The sequence below is a fragment of the Nothobranchius furzeri genome, chromosome 1, assembly GCF_043380555.1.
Source record: "Nothobranchius furzeri strain GRZ-AD chromosome 1, NfurGRZ-RIMD1, whole genome shotgun sequence".
Classification (NCBI taxonomy): domain Eukaryota; kingdom Metazoa; phylum Chordata; class Actinopteri; order Cyprinodontiformes; family Nothobranchiidae; genus Nothobranchius; species Nothobranchius furzeri.
The window spans coordinates 39,782,240-39,800,674 of record NC_091741.1 but is presented as its reverse complement, the minus strand read 5'-3'; the positions used below and the strand labels follow the sequence as shown (position 1 = coordinate 39,800,674).

The following is an 18,435-nucleotide window of genomic DNA, read 5'->3' as shown; positions in this document are numbered from 1 at the left end:
AGTGATGACGTGGTGCGTGATGACGTGGTACATGATGACGTGGTGCGTGATGACGTGGTGCATGATGACATGGTAAGTGATGACGTTGTAAGTGATGACGTGGTACATGATGACGTGGTGCGTGATGACGTAGTGCGTGATGACGTGGTGCGTGATGATGTGGTGCATGATGACGTGGTACATGATGACGTGGTGCATGATGACGTGGTGCGTGATGACATGGTACATGATGACGTGGTGCGTGATGACATGGTACATGATGACGTGGTACATGATGACGTGGTAAGTGATGACGTGGTGCGTGATGATGTGGTGCATGATGATGTGGTACATGATGACGTGGTGCGTGATGACGTGGTGCATGATGACATGGTAAGTGATGACGTTGTAAGTGATGATGTGGTACATGATGACGTGGTGCGTGATGATGTAGTGCGTGATGACGTGGTGCATGATGACGTGGTACATGATGACGTGGTGCGTGATGACATGGTGCATGATGACGTGGTACATGATGACGTGGTGAGTGATGACGTGGTGCGTGATGATGTGGTGCATGATGATGTGGTGCATGATGATGTGGTGGTGCATGATGACGTGGTGCGTGATGACGTGGTGCGTAATGACGTGGTACTTGATGACGTGGTACATGATGATGTGGTGGTGCATGATGACGTGGTGCGTGATGACGTGGTGCGTAATGACGTGGTACGTGATGACGTGATACTTGATGTGGTGCATGATGACGTGGTACATGATGACGTGGTACGTGATGACGTGGTGCATGATGACGTGGTGCGTGATGATGTGGTGCATGATGACGTGGTGCATGATGACGTGGTGCGTGACGATGTGGTACATGATGACGTGGTATGTGAAGACGTGGTACTTGATGATGTGGTGCATGATGACGTGGTACATGAAGACGTGGTGCTTGATGACGTGGTACATGGTGCATGATGACGTGGTGAGTGATGACGTGGTGCGTGATGATGTGGTGCATGATGACGTGGTACATGATGACATGGTGCATGATGACGTGGTGCGTGATGACATGGTGCATGATGACGTGGTACATGATGACGTGGTGCATGATGACGTGGTGAGTGATGACGTGGTGCGTGATGATGTGGTGCATGATGACGTGGTACATGATGACGTGGTGCGTGATGACATGGTGCATGATGACATGGTAAGTGATGACGTGGTGCGTGATGACGTGGTACATGATGACGTGGTGCGTGATGACGTGGTGCATGATGACATGGTAAGTGATGACGTTGTAAGTGATGACGTGGTACATGATGACGTGGTGCGTGATGACGTAGTGCGTGATGACGTGGTGCGTGATGATGTGGTGCATGATGACGTGGTACATGATGACGTGGTGCATGATGACGTGGTGCGTGATGACATGGTACATGATGACGTGGTGCGTGATGACATGGTACATGATGACGTGGTACATGATGACGTGGTAAGTGATGACGTGGTGCGTGATGATGTGGTGCATGATGATGTGGTACATGATGACGTGGTGCGTGATGACGTGGTGCATGATGACATGGTAAGTGATGACGTTGTAAGTGATGACGTGGTACATGATGACGTGGTGCGTGATGATGTAGTGCGTGATGACGTGGTGCATGATGACGTGGTACATGATGACGTGGTGCGTGATGACATGGTGCATGATGACGTGGTACATGATGACGTGGTGAGTGATGACGTGGTGCGTGATGATGTGGTGCATGATGATGTGGTGCATGATGATGTGGTGCATGATGACGTGGTGCGTGATGACATGGTGCATGATGACGTGGTACATGATGACGTGGTGCATGATGACGTGGTGAGTGATGACGTGGTGCGTGATGACGTAGTGCGCGATGACGTGGTGCGTGATGATGTGGTGCATGATGACGTGGTACATGATGACATGGTGCATGATGACGTGGTGCGTGATGACATGGTGCATGATGACGTGGTACATGATGACGTGGTGCATGATGACGTGGTGAGTGATGACGTGGTGCGTGATGATGTGGTGCATGATGACGTGGTACATGATGACGTGGTGCGTGATGACATGGTGCATGATGACATGGTAAGTGATGACGTGGTGCGTGATGACGTGGTACATGATGACGTGGTGCGTGATGACGTGGTGCATGATGACATGGTAAGTGATGACGTTGTAAGTGATGACGTGGTACATGATGACGTGGTGCGTGATGACGTAGTGCGTGATGACGTGGTGCGTGATGATGTGGTGCATGATGACGTGGTACATGATGACGTGGTGCATGATGACGTGGTGCGTGATGACATGGTACATGATGACGTGGTGCGTGATGACATGGTACATGATGACGTGGTACATGATGACGTGGTAAGTGATGACGTGGTGCGTGATGATGTGGTGCATGATGATGTGGTACATGATGACGTGGTGCGTGATGACGTGGTGCATGATGACATGGTAAGTGATGACGTTGTAAGTGATGACGTGGTACATGATGACGTGGTGCGTGATGATGTAGTGCGTGATGACGTGGTGCATGATGACGTGGTACATGATGACGTGGTGCGTGATGACATGGTGCATGATGACGTGGTACATGATGACGTGGTGAGTGATGACGTGGTGCGTGATGATGTGGTGCATGATGATGTGGTGCATGATGATGTGGTGGTGCATGATGACGTGGTGCGTGATGACGTGGTGCGTAATGACGTGGTACTTGATGACGTGGTACATGATGATGTGGTGGTGCATGATGACGTGGTGCGTGATGACGTGGTGCGTAATGACGTGGTACGTGATGACGTGATACTTGATGTGGTGCATGATGACGTGGTACATGATGACGTGGTACGTGATGACGTGGTGCATGATGACGTGGTGCGTGATGATGTGGTGCATGATGACGTGGTGCATGATGACGTGGTGCGTGACGATGTGGTACATGATGACGTGGTATGTGAAGACGTGGTACTTGATGATGTGGTGCATGATGACGTGGTACATGAAGACGTGGTGCTTGATGACGTGGTACATGGTGCATGATGACGTGGTGAGTGATGACGTGGTAAGTGATGACGTGGTGAGTGATGACGTGGTGCTTGATGACGTGGTACATGGTGCATGATGACGTGGTGAGTGATGACGTGGTAAGTGATGACGTGGTGAGTGATGACGTGGTGCTTGATGACGTGGTACATGGTGCATGATGACGTGGTGAGTGATGACGTGGTGCATGATGACGTGGTACGGCTTCATTGAGAAAAACAAAGAAAAATCCTAAGAAACAAGCTTGTTTGACTTGTCCAGTATTTTTACATGCAATGCCACCAGGTTTGGTTTTATGGTTGCTTGGCAGTAGAACATGCTGAGAAAGGAACGGGAATAAATTAGAAGTCTAGACGTCCAATTTCACAGCCGCTCCCATTTGATCTTAGCCAAGGGTGTCTGTTTGTCTTTAAAGTTGGCGGGGGACAATTACTATAAACCTGAGTGTGGCTTCAAGAATGTTGTGGACAATTAATAATAGATTATTCATATAGTATAACATAGTACGGTATTGTATAGTATAGTGTAGTATAAGTATTTGTCTGGTTAACTTTTAATTGCAATACGCATGGTAGGATATTGGCAGTTGTTACAGTTGAACCTTTATTCAATAGATAAAAGTTAAAGACTGGGGATCAAGCTGGCAAACCATCGATTAACAGACAAACTCCTAACCTCATAAAACTCCTAAAATAATGTGTAGCATGTTTTGTTTAACTATATATTCCCTAATCAGAGCCATATGCATGAGCTTTTGTTTAAATGTGTAAAATATTGTCACTAGCAGCAAAAATGTAGCACATCCAGAGCCCCCCCGGAGGTCAGGTCATGTAGAAAGCTATTAATATTCCTGCTAAAGCTACTTTTACACATCAACACTTCTAAACAGCCAAAATATCCTTTAACGAGTTTCCACTAACAACATGTATGGCTGTTTCTTAGGTGATCTGGTCTCCCGGGCCATGCACCTCCTCCAGCCACTGCACATCAAGAACCCAAGCAATGGGACTCCGGTTCATCAGAAGACCAACACCACGGTCCACTGGGAGCCCGAAGCTCTCTACACCCTGTGTTACTTCATGCACTGCCCGCAGATGGAATGGGAGAACCCCAACGTGGAGCCGTCCAAAGTCACGTTACAGACAGAGAGGTGAGTCCACCTGGTGCTACAGAGTTCAGTCAGATGAGCACAACACACACACACACACACACAAATGTAACTACATACATCTCTACTTTGTTGCTCAAGTTATTTGCCCCACAAGCAATCTCATAAGATGCTGCGTGGGCTGGTCAGTGCTGACACTTTCCGAACCAGCGAGGGAGTTCACTGAAATGGACAGATGGACAGATATTCCAACATCCTTTTCTCCTCTCTGAAAAGATAAAACTCCATCCTGAAGACCCCAGGGATCACGAGGAATGACAGGAGTGACAGTGTCAGCAGGCTTCCCCACCCCAGAGACAACTCTATTTAGCATTCTGCTGAAAGGTTGAAGACGAGCAGAGAGAACCTGAATAACGCTGTGACACGAGGAGGAGGAGGAGGAGGAGGAGGAGATGAAGGATGATTACATGAGATAAAACTGATTTTCAGGGCTTTTAGAACCTTCTTACAAGCTTCTGAGAAACCCCGAAGATCCAACAGATGTTAAATGTTTCTAATGAAGATGGAGAATGGGGAAAAGGTGGTTTAGTAAATGAGCTGCTGTATGTTTATTGGCAAATTCAGCAATCTGAGCTGTATGTTTACCCTTTCACACTGTTGCTGCTGCGGGCCTGCTGCTGCTGTTTATCAGCGGATGGCATTACCCCGAGTGTTTGCAAACCAAACTGGGCCACCATCAACTCTAAAAATGCCCGTTTGGTAGCAAACATCAGTTAAATCTCCTCCTCAGAGGAAACAAGAGCCTCGTCAGACTGGTTACCACCAAACGAACAATGACAACTTTTAGAAACCACCGGAGTTCAGATTCAAGCATCAATATCTAAAGCTGCTCGGGTAATTAAACATGTGCTTGCAGGAAATTTACAGAAGGACCAGACAGCTGCTTAGATAGCAAACACAACAGCCCCAGATGGCTGGTCTCAGCTGGGTATGTTTTTGTGTTCTTTGCACTTTTACAGAAATTAGACTCCCCAGAGGCTCATAATGGCAGAAACACTCCAAAGGGACTATATTTATTATAGTTGTCACATGATTTAACACAACATATTTTAAGGTTTCTCCGTGTGAAACTGAGACCGGCGTTTAAAAGGGAAAGATTCTGTTCTATTGCCATCAGAAGCTCTGTCTAGGGAGTTGTAAACACTCCTAAATATATTATAGTGATTTTTGAACAGCTGAGTTCATGAGAACATAATCACGATAGGTGGACACAAGCAGGGAGGAAATGAAGCTCAATATTCGTAATAAAACCTTAAGCTGGAGGAGGAGACACGCAACGCCATTATCCGTCCTTGCGGGCCTGCTGGAGAGCCCCCGCAAGGACGGACGGAGTCGAGCTCTCTTTTCTAAACATCCATCTGTCGAGACAGAGAACACAAGCCTGTGGTTGGTCAGGACGCTGCTGTCGTCTACACCGCCGCCATTGCGCCCTCAAAAACATAAAGAGAGCCGAGGATAACTAGCGGCAGACATGGAGAAGCTTGAAGAACACCTCGCGAAAAAAATTCTAAAAACATGAACGTTTAATTCCCCGTGACTGGAGGAGTGAAAATATGTGCAGCAAACAATTTATTTGTGGATGGAAGTGACAGGAAACGTGGGTTCAGAGGTGGCGAGCGCATGAAGAGGTGGAGGAGAATGAGAGACAAATTTGTCTGTGTTAAAAAGTCTCTTATTGACAAAAAAAACCTCAATATAAACACACTATCTTGGACCGGATACGTGACAGGATACCACAGAACAGCACTACGCCCTCTGTTGTCCTGGCGGGGAATTGCTTTGCAACACTCCCCAGGAGACCAAGTATGTGGGCAAAACGTCTCCGTCCGTGCGTGTCTCTCCCGTTTGGAGCTGATAGAGAAACATGACTCAAGCTTAAGTGAATGAAGCAAAGAAAAAAGCCTTTGATAAGTAGAAGAAGAAGAAAATATCATTTCTATAGCGCCTCTCAAGATAAAAATCACGAGGCGCTTCACAAAAACAAAAAAATGTAAAAATATAAAAAAGCATTTAGAAAATGTTTAAAAATATATTTAAAATGAGCAAAAATAGGCAAGTGTGATTAAAAAATGTTAAGAAAGAGAGAGAGTGATCAGGAAAGAGGGAAATCAGTGGATCCTGAGGAAGGTAGAATAGGTGGGAGAGCAGAATAAAGAGAGAGTGGTGAAGGTCATACAAAAGCCAGCTTGAACAGGTGAGTCTTCAGCTGCTTTTTAAAGGAGTTCACTGAGTCCACTAATCTCAGGCTCAGGGGGAGAGAGGTCCAGAGTCTGGAGACCACAGCAGCAAATGATCTGTCACCTTTGACCTTTAGCCTGGTGCTGCACAACCAGTAGGCTTTGATCACTGGACCTCAGGGACCTGCTGGGGGTGTAGGGACTAAGAAGATCACCAATGTAAGATGGTGCTTGTCCATGTAAGGCCCTATAGACCAGAACCAGGATCTTGAAATGAACCCTGAAGTTGACTGGCAGCCAGTGAAGCTGGAGGAGAAGCGGGGTGATGTGGGTGTGTTTGGAGGACTTGGTCAGAAGCCGAGCACAGGCATTCTGAACCACCTGTAGACGGTTCAGGGAGGTTCTGCTCAGACACGTGAAAAGAGTTACAGTAAGCTAAGTGTGAGGAGATGAAGGTGTGGAGAACTGTCTCAAGTTCAGAGCGGGACAGAATGGGACTCAGCTTAGCAATGTTCCTGAGATGGAAGAAGGAAGAGCGAACAAGAGAACTGACATGAGAATCCAGGGTGAGAGCTGGGTCAAAGGTCACACCAAGATTCCTGACGGAAGGTTTGGTGTGGGAAGCAAGCTGACCAAGAGAGTCTCTGACTTTGGGAACCAGCTTGTCTGGGGCACAGATGAGGATCTCAGTCTTATCTTCATTCAGCTGTAGAAAACTCCCACCATCCAGGTTTTGATAGAGTCTAAGCAGGTGTGTAACAGCTGCAGCTTAGACATCTCATGGGGCTTAAAGGAGATGTACAGTTGGATGTCATCTGCATAAAGATGGTAGGAGATTCCTTTGAAGGAGTGCAGGATGTGCTGAAGAGGAAGCAGATAGAGGAGGAAGAGCAGAGGCCCCAGCACAGAACCTTGTGGGACACCATGGGTAAGAGGTGGTGGAGGACCTAAACTTGGAGACGGCCACAGAAAAGGAGCGCTCAAAAAGATAAGAGGAGAACCACTCCAGAGCAGATCCTGATAGGCCTACCCAGTCTCTCAGCCTCTCCAATAGCAGGTGATGGTCAACAGTGTCAAAGGCTGCAGTCAGGTCCAGCAGGACCAGAACAGAACTGTCCCCTGCATCACTGTGAGTCAGAAGGTCATTAGAGACCCTAAAGAGCTGTTTCAGTAGAATGAGCTCTACGAAAACCTGACTGGAAGCTATCATAGATGTTATGTTCAACAAGAGCAGCTGTGAGTTGTTTAGCCACAACCTTTTCCAAGATGTTGGAGTGACCGATTTATTCAATTTTAGTAAAGTCTAATATTTAAAAAAGCCATTTTGCCAAAGGTAGATGACTGAATATCCCTCCAAATGGCTCAATATGTTTTTGCAAGGGGTTACACCATGAAATTAGCACTGAAATGTGGAAAAACATCAAGTAGTTTCAGGAGAATGAGAGCTTCCAGAAAGGAAATCTATTAATTTTGGATCAACTGATGAGCAACTAGAACAAAAATGGTGATATTTAAATTCTGACTTGGACAAAGATGGTCCAGAAATGAACAAATCAAAATAATTGAAGCAGTCAGAGAGTACATAGGTTCTTAAATAATTTCAATGAAGTTTACTTTAAAAGCAAAATATACAAATTCTAGAAAACATTTCCAGCTTTTCTACTAGTCCAACATCTCATGTGCTTTTCCATCTATTTAAAACATTCACTGAGTGAAGCCCAGAGCTTTCAAATCAGAATGATTGACATGACTTATCACGATTTTTTTGCAAAGGAAAAGATAATTATCAAACAAAGCAATGAATTGATTCACACAAGTATAATTAAACACAAACATGCACTTTTTAAAATAAACGATTAAAAAAATAAAACCTGTCAAGCTTGCTTTCCTGATTAATGAGGGCAATAACAGCATTTAGGGAGGTTTCTGCTCCTCCTGCTCTAAATGGTCCAAGTAATAAATTATCTTTATTGATTTAGTGTCCCTGCCTTCCAGATATCTTTAAGGACATCTTTAATTACTTTAGGTTTTTTTTGTGGAAAATCTGTTGTTAGACCATCATCTCTCTTACGTGAGTTTATTTATTTATGAGTGGTATAAAGAGTATTTTATAATGAATCTACTTTTATTTCAAAAAGCCGAGATTTATCGTAATAATGTGATTTGTAACATTAGCATGTTCCCCTTCTGCAGACCGTTTCTGGTGCTCCCCCCGCTGATGGAGTGGATTCGGGTAGCAGTCGCCCACACTGAACATCGGCGAAGCTTCTCTGTTGACAGTGACGACGTGAGGCAGGCCGCTAGGCTGCTGCTGCCCGGCGTGGACTGTGAACCACGACAAATAAAGTGAGAATGAGTGAATCTCACTATATCCATTAGTGGGTGTACAGGACTAACTTTTATCTTTCAGAAGTTTCTTTTGTATTCATTTCTGTTATCTGATGGGATTTAGCCAAAATCGGTAGTGTGCTCATGCAAAAACCATTCAGCGATACAGAAAAATGGAACTCCATTCCACAAAATGCTGTGAAAATGCTGGTGAAGGCTCTCAGTCAACCAGGTAATGGTTCGAATGAAGGCGACTGGACTTATTTGGTTTCTTGGCGATGTTTCGCTTCTCATCCAAGGATGACACAATTGAGGCTACTGATGCTAGGTAAGGCGGGGTATTCATAGGTATTTTGTGTTCCTTAAGCAACAATAGACAGCTAGTTTATAAGTTTGACCCTCCCATATTCTAGTCAGAATTGACAAAGCTCTTCAGATGAGAAGCGAAACATATTTAAGTCTCGTTCTGGAGTATTTCTCTTATCCGATGGCACCATCTAGTGGCTGAGGCGACAAGCATATTACACAAATAGTCTCTCGATCCATTTTTTTAAGATGGCAACTTCACGTTTCTTGTTTATTAATGTGCTTCTGCAGCCGACAAACTGAGCTAAAACACGTTGTTTTACAAGTATTATTCTCATGTCATGTTGTGACTTTCTTCACCACTCTCTCCTTGTTCTGCTCTGCCTACCTATTCCACTGTCCTCAGTATCCACTGATTTCCCTCTTTCTTATTCACTCTCTCTCTTTCTTTACATTTTCAATCACAATTGTCAGCGGTCTTCATCAGAGCCGAGGTGCTGAATCAGCAAAATGTCCGTTTGATCTAATATCAGAAAGATCTGATGATTCACACACACAAAAGGAGATCCTGCAGCTTCTAGTAAAAATATGTCTCTGTAATCTGATTTTACATTCCAATCATCCAGCCGTCCTCTGGAGGTCCTGAGTTGGCTTTGGCAGCAACACGGAGATCCTCAAACAGCGATTAACTGGAATCTTGGAAAATAACAGCACGTATAGAGTGTCCTTGAAAAAAGTTCTGAGGAGGTGTGTGAAGTATTAAAGAAATGGCAAATTTCTGCAGCAGGTGAACAGTGTGGCTTTAAAAATAAGAAAAATGTTCAGCTCTGACTCAACACCTGCAGATGAATACTTAAAAACTCCTGTCAAACTCTGGTTTGGGGCAACTCCTTTGTAGGATTAATCAAAATAAATTAGAACAAATTGAGTGTGTGTGACAGGCTTTTGGTTACAAAGAGCCTGCAGGTCCAATTTAAAAAAGAAAAAAGTTTAGTTGTTTGAAGCAAGTTGGCAAAAATGAGTCTTTTCATGCCTGAATGATTTATAGGTCAGAAAAAAGGAGCCTGAGAAGTAAAAAAAATAATAATAATAACCTGGAGAACTACTAGAGTTAATCCAAAATGTGTCTGACTCACTAAACAAAATACTGATTTCTCTGTGATTTTTGCATTCTTGCAAAGCAGAATGACAAACTTATTCTAACAACAATCATTCTTTGCATTTTAGATTGTTTTAGTGATTGTTTTGAGTCTAAATTAAAATGCTAATTACATCAACTGCACAGCCATAGTTAGTATACAGGTGATGTAGGCATCAACATGCAGATATTAGCTCATTACAGCCTGAATGAGCTGCTAGAATGACTGCAGTCTTGTTAAGCTGCTCTGTCTAATTAAAAACATTATACATGAAGTGTTTTTGTCCCTATCTAAAGGACAGCAGCAACAATAAAAATCTGTTCTCTTTAAAGGGGCATTATGGAAGTGTGACAGCTAAAACATGTATAGAAATAATAAATTTCTTCTTCATACATTCTCCTGCAATGCCCTGGTCCTGTAGAATGAGCCCTGGCATTTTTACTGTGATTGCCTGTTTTTCTGTAAAATCACAGAAAAAGAGAGATGCTCGGGTCGAGCAGGCTGCTTCATGCATGTTCACGCTCAGGCATCACCCGTAGCATTTGCTATCAGTAGCTTTAGCAGCAGAGAGAGAGGCAGTGCCAACTCAGCGACTTTGTCGCTGTTCCTAACGCCTAGTGACAAAGCTAGCTACATTTCTGAGGACCCTTAGCTACTTTCTGTAGAACTTTCTTCTAGATATTTCCTGCAAATTAGCAACAAAATAGCCATTTTCGCTCGGAACCGTTCTTTGAACGTTGATTCAGCTGTCATCAAGGATATAAATACTACAGATATTAAAGACGTCACTGGCGCTTTAGTTCACCTAGTAAGATGTCACACTCACGTGTAGAAGACCTCGGTTCGACTCTGGATGTGAATATTGTTTAGGTAAAGTTTCTTTTTTACATTAATGGTATATTTTTTACAGTAAGATGCCCAAATTTTTTTTTTAGACTCGCCGAACGGCTTTGAATTCACAGATAAAAAAAGATTTGGGTTCAACTTTCATTTTGGAACAATTTTTCAAGCAAGGGAAGGGAATGATCTGAGCATGCAGGAGGACTGACCCATCATAAACATTTGTCAGCTGTGCTGAAGAGAAAGCTACAGAACCAAATTATTTAATTAATTAGCTGCGTGATCTCCTGTCCTCTGTCCTCCGGGCCACACACACACACACACACACACACACACACACACACACACGGGACTGTCTTAGCTGTTATTTTCGTTAAGGAGTGTGCACGTACAGCATGCGCGCCTCGTGCACGAGCCTACTATTGAAGCTGCCGTTACGCTTTTGGCCCTGAGGGGGCAATCGCGAGCATAAAAATTCAAAACTCCGTAAAGTCCCTTTAAAGTCCACGTTTCCTTTTATCCACAGTTAGTAACAGATTCAGTGTCATGAGTTTAATTTCACGTTTCTAATATTTGTGTGGAAGTAATGAAAGGGAACACTGGAGGTGTAAATTAACCAATTAGCATCTCTTTCCAAATGCCAGATATAATTGTCTGGTAGGATTTGATAAATATCATGTTGAGGTTTCTCAGCGACCCTGTTGGGAGCTACAGCGGTTCGCAGCATCGTTTAAGGGGTTTCCTGAGAAATGACGAGTGACGGCGGAAGCCTCACCTGCAAAAAAGCAGCAAATAAAGCGACAGAAGTGAGCGCTGACAGCCTCAGATAATTGACTTTGAATTTAAACAGCTCGGTGCTTATAAAGTTGTGGTTCATTTTGGTTGTGAAAAGCCAAGAAACAATAATTTCCCTCTCAGCGTGTGGGGTGGGGAGAGATGATTACTCACTGATCCTAAAATCCATTTCTGAGATAAGCTCCCACTTAATCATGATAATGTATCTGCTGCTTGCATCTGCAGAGCGGAAGATTGTTTCTGTGCCACCAGAAAGTTGGACGCAGCCTCCACAGAGGCCAAGTTCCTGCAGGATCTGGGCTTCAGGATGCTCAACTGCGGACGGACAGACCTGGTCAAGCAGGCCGTTAACCTGCTGGGGCCCGATGGCATCAACAGCATGAGCGAGCAGGTCTGGCTCCTAACACACACTCCTCCTACACACACATACGCAGCTCCAACCTCCCACACTCACACACAAAAAGTGGAAAGTGATGCACAATGACTTATGAAGTTCTAACAAGTGAAACCTGGCAGACCAGCAGCACACACACTGGGCACAAACTGCTCCCTCTGCTCCCCTTTATACATATTTATGCCTTTTCCCCCCAGAAGGCAAATAATTCAGATTAGTTTCAAGAAAATGTTGGTTTTATTGTAATTGTTTGTCTGTGCTGCAAAGATACAGGCAGCTCCTGAATATTTAATGGCGTATTTATCTCCCTGCACAAAGATGTACCATTTCTTCCCAGTTTTATTTGTTAAATCCATTCTTTAAAAAGGGATCAGGATTTTTGTTGTTTTTTTATTCCTCCATCCTTCTGCTGTCATGGCTTGGGGTCTGTATCTGTTGTATTTTAACTGGAATTGTGATTTTGTTGCTTTTGCTTCCTGTTTTGTTGTGTTTCCCTCGGTTTCCGTCTCTGAAGTCCACTTCTTTCTCTTATCTATCAGTTCAAGTATTTACTTCTCTTGGGATCTCCCAGTTTGTCTTGTAACTTTTTCATCTGGAGTTTTTTTTTTTTAAGTTGCAGTCATTCTACAGTCCAGTATCAGCCCTTTGTTGGTTAGTGTCTGCGTCCAGTATGCAGAATAGTTTTAATTTGTTCGTTTAGTTGTGCTGAGGGCCATTTTAGTAAAAATATTAATGGTGTTCACTTTTTACCTGAAAAAAACTTTAAAGCTACTGAAGTTTTTATATTGCAGATGTGCATGTGTGTTGAAAAATAGTGCAAAAGTAAACAAATGATGCTAAAGTTTTTTGTTATTAGTCAACGGATTGTGAACATCAAACTGCATAATTTTTAACATATTATTGGAACACAAATTAGGATAGAAACAATTCATTCAGTCATAAAAATAATCTCTCAGACTTCAAGTCAACACTGAAGGAAAAAGGAAAACAACCAAAAGAAAAGCCATCATGTGTCTGAAATAAGACATTTTTCCAAACACACACACACACACACACACATATATATATATGTATATATATATATATATATATATATAGATAGAGAGAGAGAGAGAGAGAGAGAGAGAGATGTATATATATATATATATATATATATATATATATATATGTTTATTTATTTGTTTATTTATTTATTTATTTATTTATACAGTGCCCAGCATAAATGAGTACACCTTTAAAAGGTATGAATCAGTAGCTAAATGAACGAAGGAACAATTTCCAGATTTTTAACAAGACTGGGTTTTATTGAACACTTGTTTAGCTCCATAACATGAAATTAATAATATTATTAATTATTATTATAAATTAGATCACAAAATCTTCAGTTTTACGAAAATTGGTTGAAGCAATTATGAATACTCCCTCCCACAAAAACTACTACATCTAGTATTTTGCATGACCACCATGATTTTCAAGGACAGCACCAAGTCTTCTAGGCATGGAATGAACAAGCTGGCGACATATTGCAACATCCATCTTTTTCCATTCTTCAAGAATAACCTCTTTTAGTGCCTGGATGCTGGATGGAGAGTGATGCTCAACTTGGGTTCAGATCAGGAGACCTACTTGGCCATTCAATCACCTTCACCCTGTTCTTCTTCAGAAATGCAGCAGTAGCTTTGGATGTGTTTTGGATCATCGTCATGTTGGAAAAGTGCACGACGACCAAGTGCACGAAGTGATGGTAGCATCTTCTCCTTCAGTACATTGTTGAGTTCATGATACCATCAATGAAAGGGAGCTCCCCAACCAGTAGCACTCATACAGCCCCAAATAACGACACCGCCACCACCATGATTCTCAATAGGAATCATGCATGTCTCTTTGAAGTCCTCACCTTTACAATGCCATACAGTTTTGAAACTGTTGGTTGCAAAAACAGAGATCTTTGTCTCATTACTCCATAGTATAGGGTCGCAGTAGTCTTCATCTCTTTCAGCATGGGCCCTAGCAAATCCTAGGCGTACTTTTTTGTGCACAGGCTTTAGAAGAGGCGTCCTTTGTGGACGATACTCATGCACGCCATTCGTCTGCAGTGTGCGCCGTATGGTGTCATGGGAAACGGTCACTCCAGCTTGGCTTTCTACAGCTTTAGCTAACTGCAGTGGACTTGCATGAAGATTTTCTTCAACCCTTTCAATCCGAAGACGCTCTTGTCGAGATGTTAACTTTCGTGGATGGCCTGGACATCTGTGTAAGATGGTTGCACGTCTATCTTACTTAATTTTTTGGATCACTTTTACTACAGTATTCTGACTGATATGTAAACCTTTGCTGATTTTCTTGTAGCCCTTTTATAGTCACCTGTCTCCTGGACACCTCTTAAATGAACCACCTGTGGTTAAATGCTTGTTAATTCTAATATAGTCTTAAGTCTGGCTTTTCTCCTAAAACTATAATCTGGGTGTATTCATTTTTGCAACATGGGCTTGAATGGAATTGTTACGAACATCACTTTTTTGTGTGTGAAAATGAACAAATCTTGTTGCAATCATTACTCAAATTAGTAGTTTGGTAGCTCCATCGACATATAAATATTGGACAATAGGTTTCCCTAGGCTCCAATAACACGTTTTTGAGGCCAAATGGGAGGTGGCCACCACCGCCATTTTGATCGTGTCACAGGTTCCGTCAAGCCCAGACAATTCCATAAAAGGGAAGAGAGGTGGAGCTGAGGGTGGGGCTGTAAGGCTGGGATCAACTGACGACACCCGGTCGAACTAGCTACAAGCTAATCTGAAGCTATCCCAAAGCTAATGCGGAGGTGGGAGCTAAGCTAACAGAGGTAGCAACCTAGCTACAACCGGAGTTAACTGTGCACAACACCGGAGCTTCTAAGTCAGAGATACGCCGGGCTGACCGCTGGGTAAAACCGGGTGGAACAAAGAGGTCTCCGAGACCTCTACAAGCCAGCAGCTGCACAGCAGACAAGCGCCGCTGCGATCTGAGATGCGCAGAGCTGCCGCTGGGGAGAACCGGGTCAAAAGGTTTCCATCCCAGAGCTCCACAAGCCGGCAGCCCGCGCAGCAGACAGAAGCCGCGATCAGACAGAGATGCGCCGAGCTGCGGGGAGGGGAGAAACGGGTGGAAAACATCGGTCTCCCGAGAGCTCCACAAGCCGATAGTAGGAACCCAGCTCCACCAACATGTTATATTTCAGCCCATTTTCTAAAGTGCAGCATTATGTTAAATGCACTGGGTTTTACCCTATTACATTTAAATTTCATGGTTAAACTGTACATGTTAAGATTTAAGCTCAGCTCGGCAGTGACCTAAAATACATAAATATAGTTTTACTTACCGAAAAAAATGAAGTGGAGACTCCTTGGACGCTCTATTAGTGCAATTAATGCCACAGCAAGTCATTTTGTCCAACAATTGCACAAAAAATATCCAAAACAGAATACACAAACACAGAAACTCAAAATCCCGGAGCAGTTTCCAAGCCAGACCGAGGCTCTACTGAGGCCTTTCCAAGGAGCTAGCTCTGTGGTCACGTGGGTCTGATGCTCATTAATTATACAGAATTTTAGGCTTTTAATACACTTAAACAGAAGAGTGAGAAAAAAGTTCACCCCCTCAGAGTTGTCATGAGTGTAAACTAGATCATTTAAACCAAAAACATGTTTTGGTACCAGGCTGTAAACATGTTTATTTCTGCTGTGAAATTGGTATTTTTAACATGGGAGTCAATGAGGATTTGCTCGCTTCTGACACCAGCCCCCAGTGGATGAGGGTGGAACTGCAATTTTTGGTACTTCCGGGTTGGACTCAATTTTTGAGCCGCATGGTGGGGGCTTGGGTAGCTCATAGAAAATGTTGATTCTGAAAGGAAACTAAAGGTTTTCTGACTAATGTAGTGGAGTGGACTCATTTATGCTGCTTAGCACTGTATATTATACACACACACATTTTGGGGGGAACGAGCCTTTTTGAGCTTCTAGGCTCCATCAAAGCAGATATTTAAAAGTCGTCTCAAGCACAGTTTTTATTTCTGCAACATGGATCATGGTCTTAATTTTGTTTTGTTTTCAATATCAGTTTTATAAATGCTGTTTTATCTTTATCTTATGTAATTTTGTTTAAGTGCTGTTCAGCCCCTTTGCTTCTGTAAAGGATGTGAAAGACACTGTATAAATAAAATTTGATTGATTTAATGAATGAAGCAGAAGAAGAAGAAGAAGAAGAAGAAGAAGAAGAAGAAGAAGAAGAAGAAGAAGAGGAAAAGATCTTTTCTATAGCGCCTCTCAAGATAAAATCACGAGGCGCTTCACAAAAACAAAAAATGTAAAAATATAAAAAAGAATTTAGAAAATGATTAAATGAATGAATGAACCAGCAAAACAAAAACAAGAATAGAGAACAGTATCTTGTACGGACTTGTCTACAATAAAACTAAATGTTAAAAACTTGCTTTTGACAAATAAACTGCTGCCAAGAATGTAGGCCGTCGTTTATCCTGAGAGTAAAGATGAAAGGATGCTGTAACCTGATTCTGCAACACTTTTCCTGCACTGAGCGCTGGCAGGTTGAGTCGATATCTCTGTTTTACTGCGTCCGCATGTCAATGTCATTAGGGAGTTTCTACCTTCCACAATCAGTGGAAATATCGGTGATTCTTCATGCTGCTAAGTGGAAGCTAATACTGCATTCTGGTTCGGTCTAGCTTGGATCTTCAGGGTGATTATTTTTAACCACAGCCTCTAAAACCTCCTAGTTTGAAGGTTCAAATGTGTTTTAAACCCTCACTATAAGTGATAAGCACATTTAATGAGTACAGTTTTGCAGATCGGATGTAATACGATCATTTGTATTCAGTAAAAGGCCATATGAGCTTTTAAATCTCTGTGACATGGTCTGAACCGAGCAAGGGTGCAGACGGCATTAAAGGAGCAGTAAAGTGAAAACTGCAGATTGCCTTCACATCTGAACTAATCACGATGATCATCCGAGTCTGTAACGGCCTGCTGATTAAGTAGATCAGAGTCCAGGACGTGTTAAAGGATGAATCACTACGGATGGATTTAAATCTTCCGAACAAAGTGCTGCAGAGGGTTATGAGCGAGTCATAAAAGGCCTCTGTTAAGCATAACGATCCGGATCGGACATATGATGGAAGTCATCATCCCAAACACTTCAGTGGGTCTGAAAAATGGGATGAACTCTGTTGTTTTGTTGAGACAACTGATGACATTTTTCTCTGCAGCTCTGAGCATAATGTGTGTGGGCGAGAGAGGCTGAAGCGCCGTGTGCATATGGTGGCATGCAGAGATATGGGATGATCACCTCTGATCGCACCAGGAGACCAGTTATGATGACTAAAACCACCGTGAACCAACTGAAGGAGGGATTTTACAGCAGAAATGTGGAGCCGGAAATTGTTCTTTTAAAGGAGCCACATCTTTTTCTTTTGATTTCCAGCACGCTGTATTGAAGACGAGCCTGCTGGGATTCTGGGAGACCCAAAGGCTCTACAGTGTCTTTAGATCCAGCTTTTGTTTCACAAAAATGTCATATAAAGATTTATGTTTTAGTCTGTTTAAATATCACACAAAGAGAGCAAGCTTTAACTTTGACAATTACAAAGATCAATGTCACCTAAATAAGTTTTTGCATCACAACTCGAACTTTAGAGCACTAAACAGTTTCTTTTTGTTCTCCCCTCCTGCAGGGAATGACCCCCCTCATGTACTCCTGCGTCCGCGGCGACGAGGCCATGGTACAGATGCTCCTCGACGCCGGCGCCGACATCAACAGCGAGGTCAGTTCTGATGTCAGCAGATTCCAGACGTTGTTCCAGTTCAATGGTCTTCGATTTAGTTTGGTTTCTGTGAGCATTCCTGATCTCTCTCGACTCTGTGCCTCACCTGCTCTCAGCTTTCTGCTCGCTACACGAAGTGCACAAGTTTTTATTTGCAGAGACGGCTTCTCTTTCCACTCCTGCTGATTAATAATCCACCAAACATCCCTCGCCACTGGCAGTCACATCATTCATGTCCCTCTGCAGATATCCAGCAGCAGTTTGCTTTATAGACCATCAACAATATATTACTGTTAAACAAGCAGGTGCACTTTGTGTAACGTGCTGCCAAAGACTAAGGTTTATTGTTCTTATCAGTTCTGTAAGATTGAAGATGTGTAATCATAAATTCTGG

The 18,435-nt window shown here is 43.1% G+C and overlaps 1 protein-coding gene across 3 annotated transcripts in view; it reads left to right on the top strand.

The window, feature by feature from the left end:
* btbd11a (BTB (POZ) domain containing 11a) overlaps positions 1 to 18,435 on the top strand; it is a 305,711-nt gene that overhangs the window by 245,157 nt on the left and 42,119 nt on the right. For all 3 annotated transcript variants that reach the window (XM_015961280.3, XM_015961288.3, XM_070547202.1), the window contains exons 3-6: positions 4,016 to 4,223; positions 8,612 to 8,764; positions 12,052 to 12,217; positions 17,952 to 18,041. In XM_015961280.3, the coding sequence (XP_015816766.3) occupies positions 4,016 to 4,223; positions 8,612 to 8,764; positions 12,052 to 12,217; positions 17,952 to 18,041 (617 nt within the window). The remainder of the gene's footprint in view (positions 1 to 4,015; positions 4,224 to 8,611; positions 8,765 to 12,051; positions 12,218 to 17,951; positions 18,042 to 18,435) is intronic.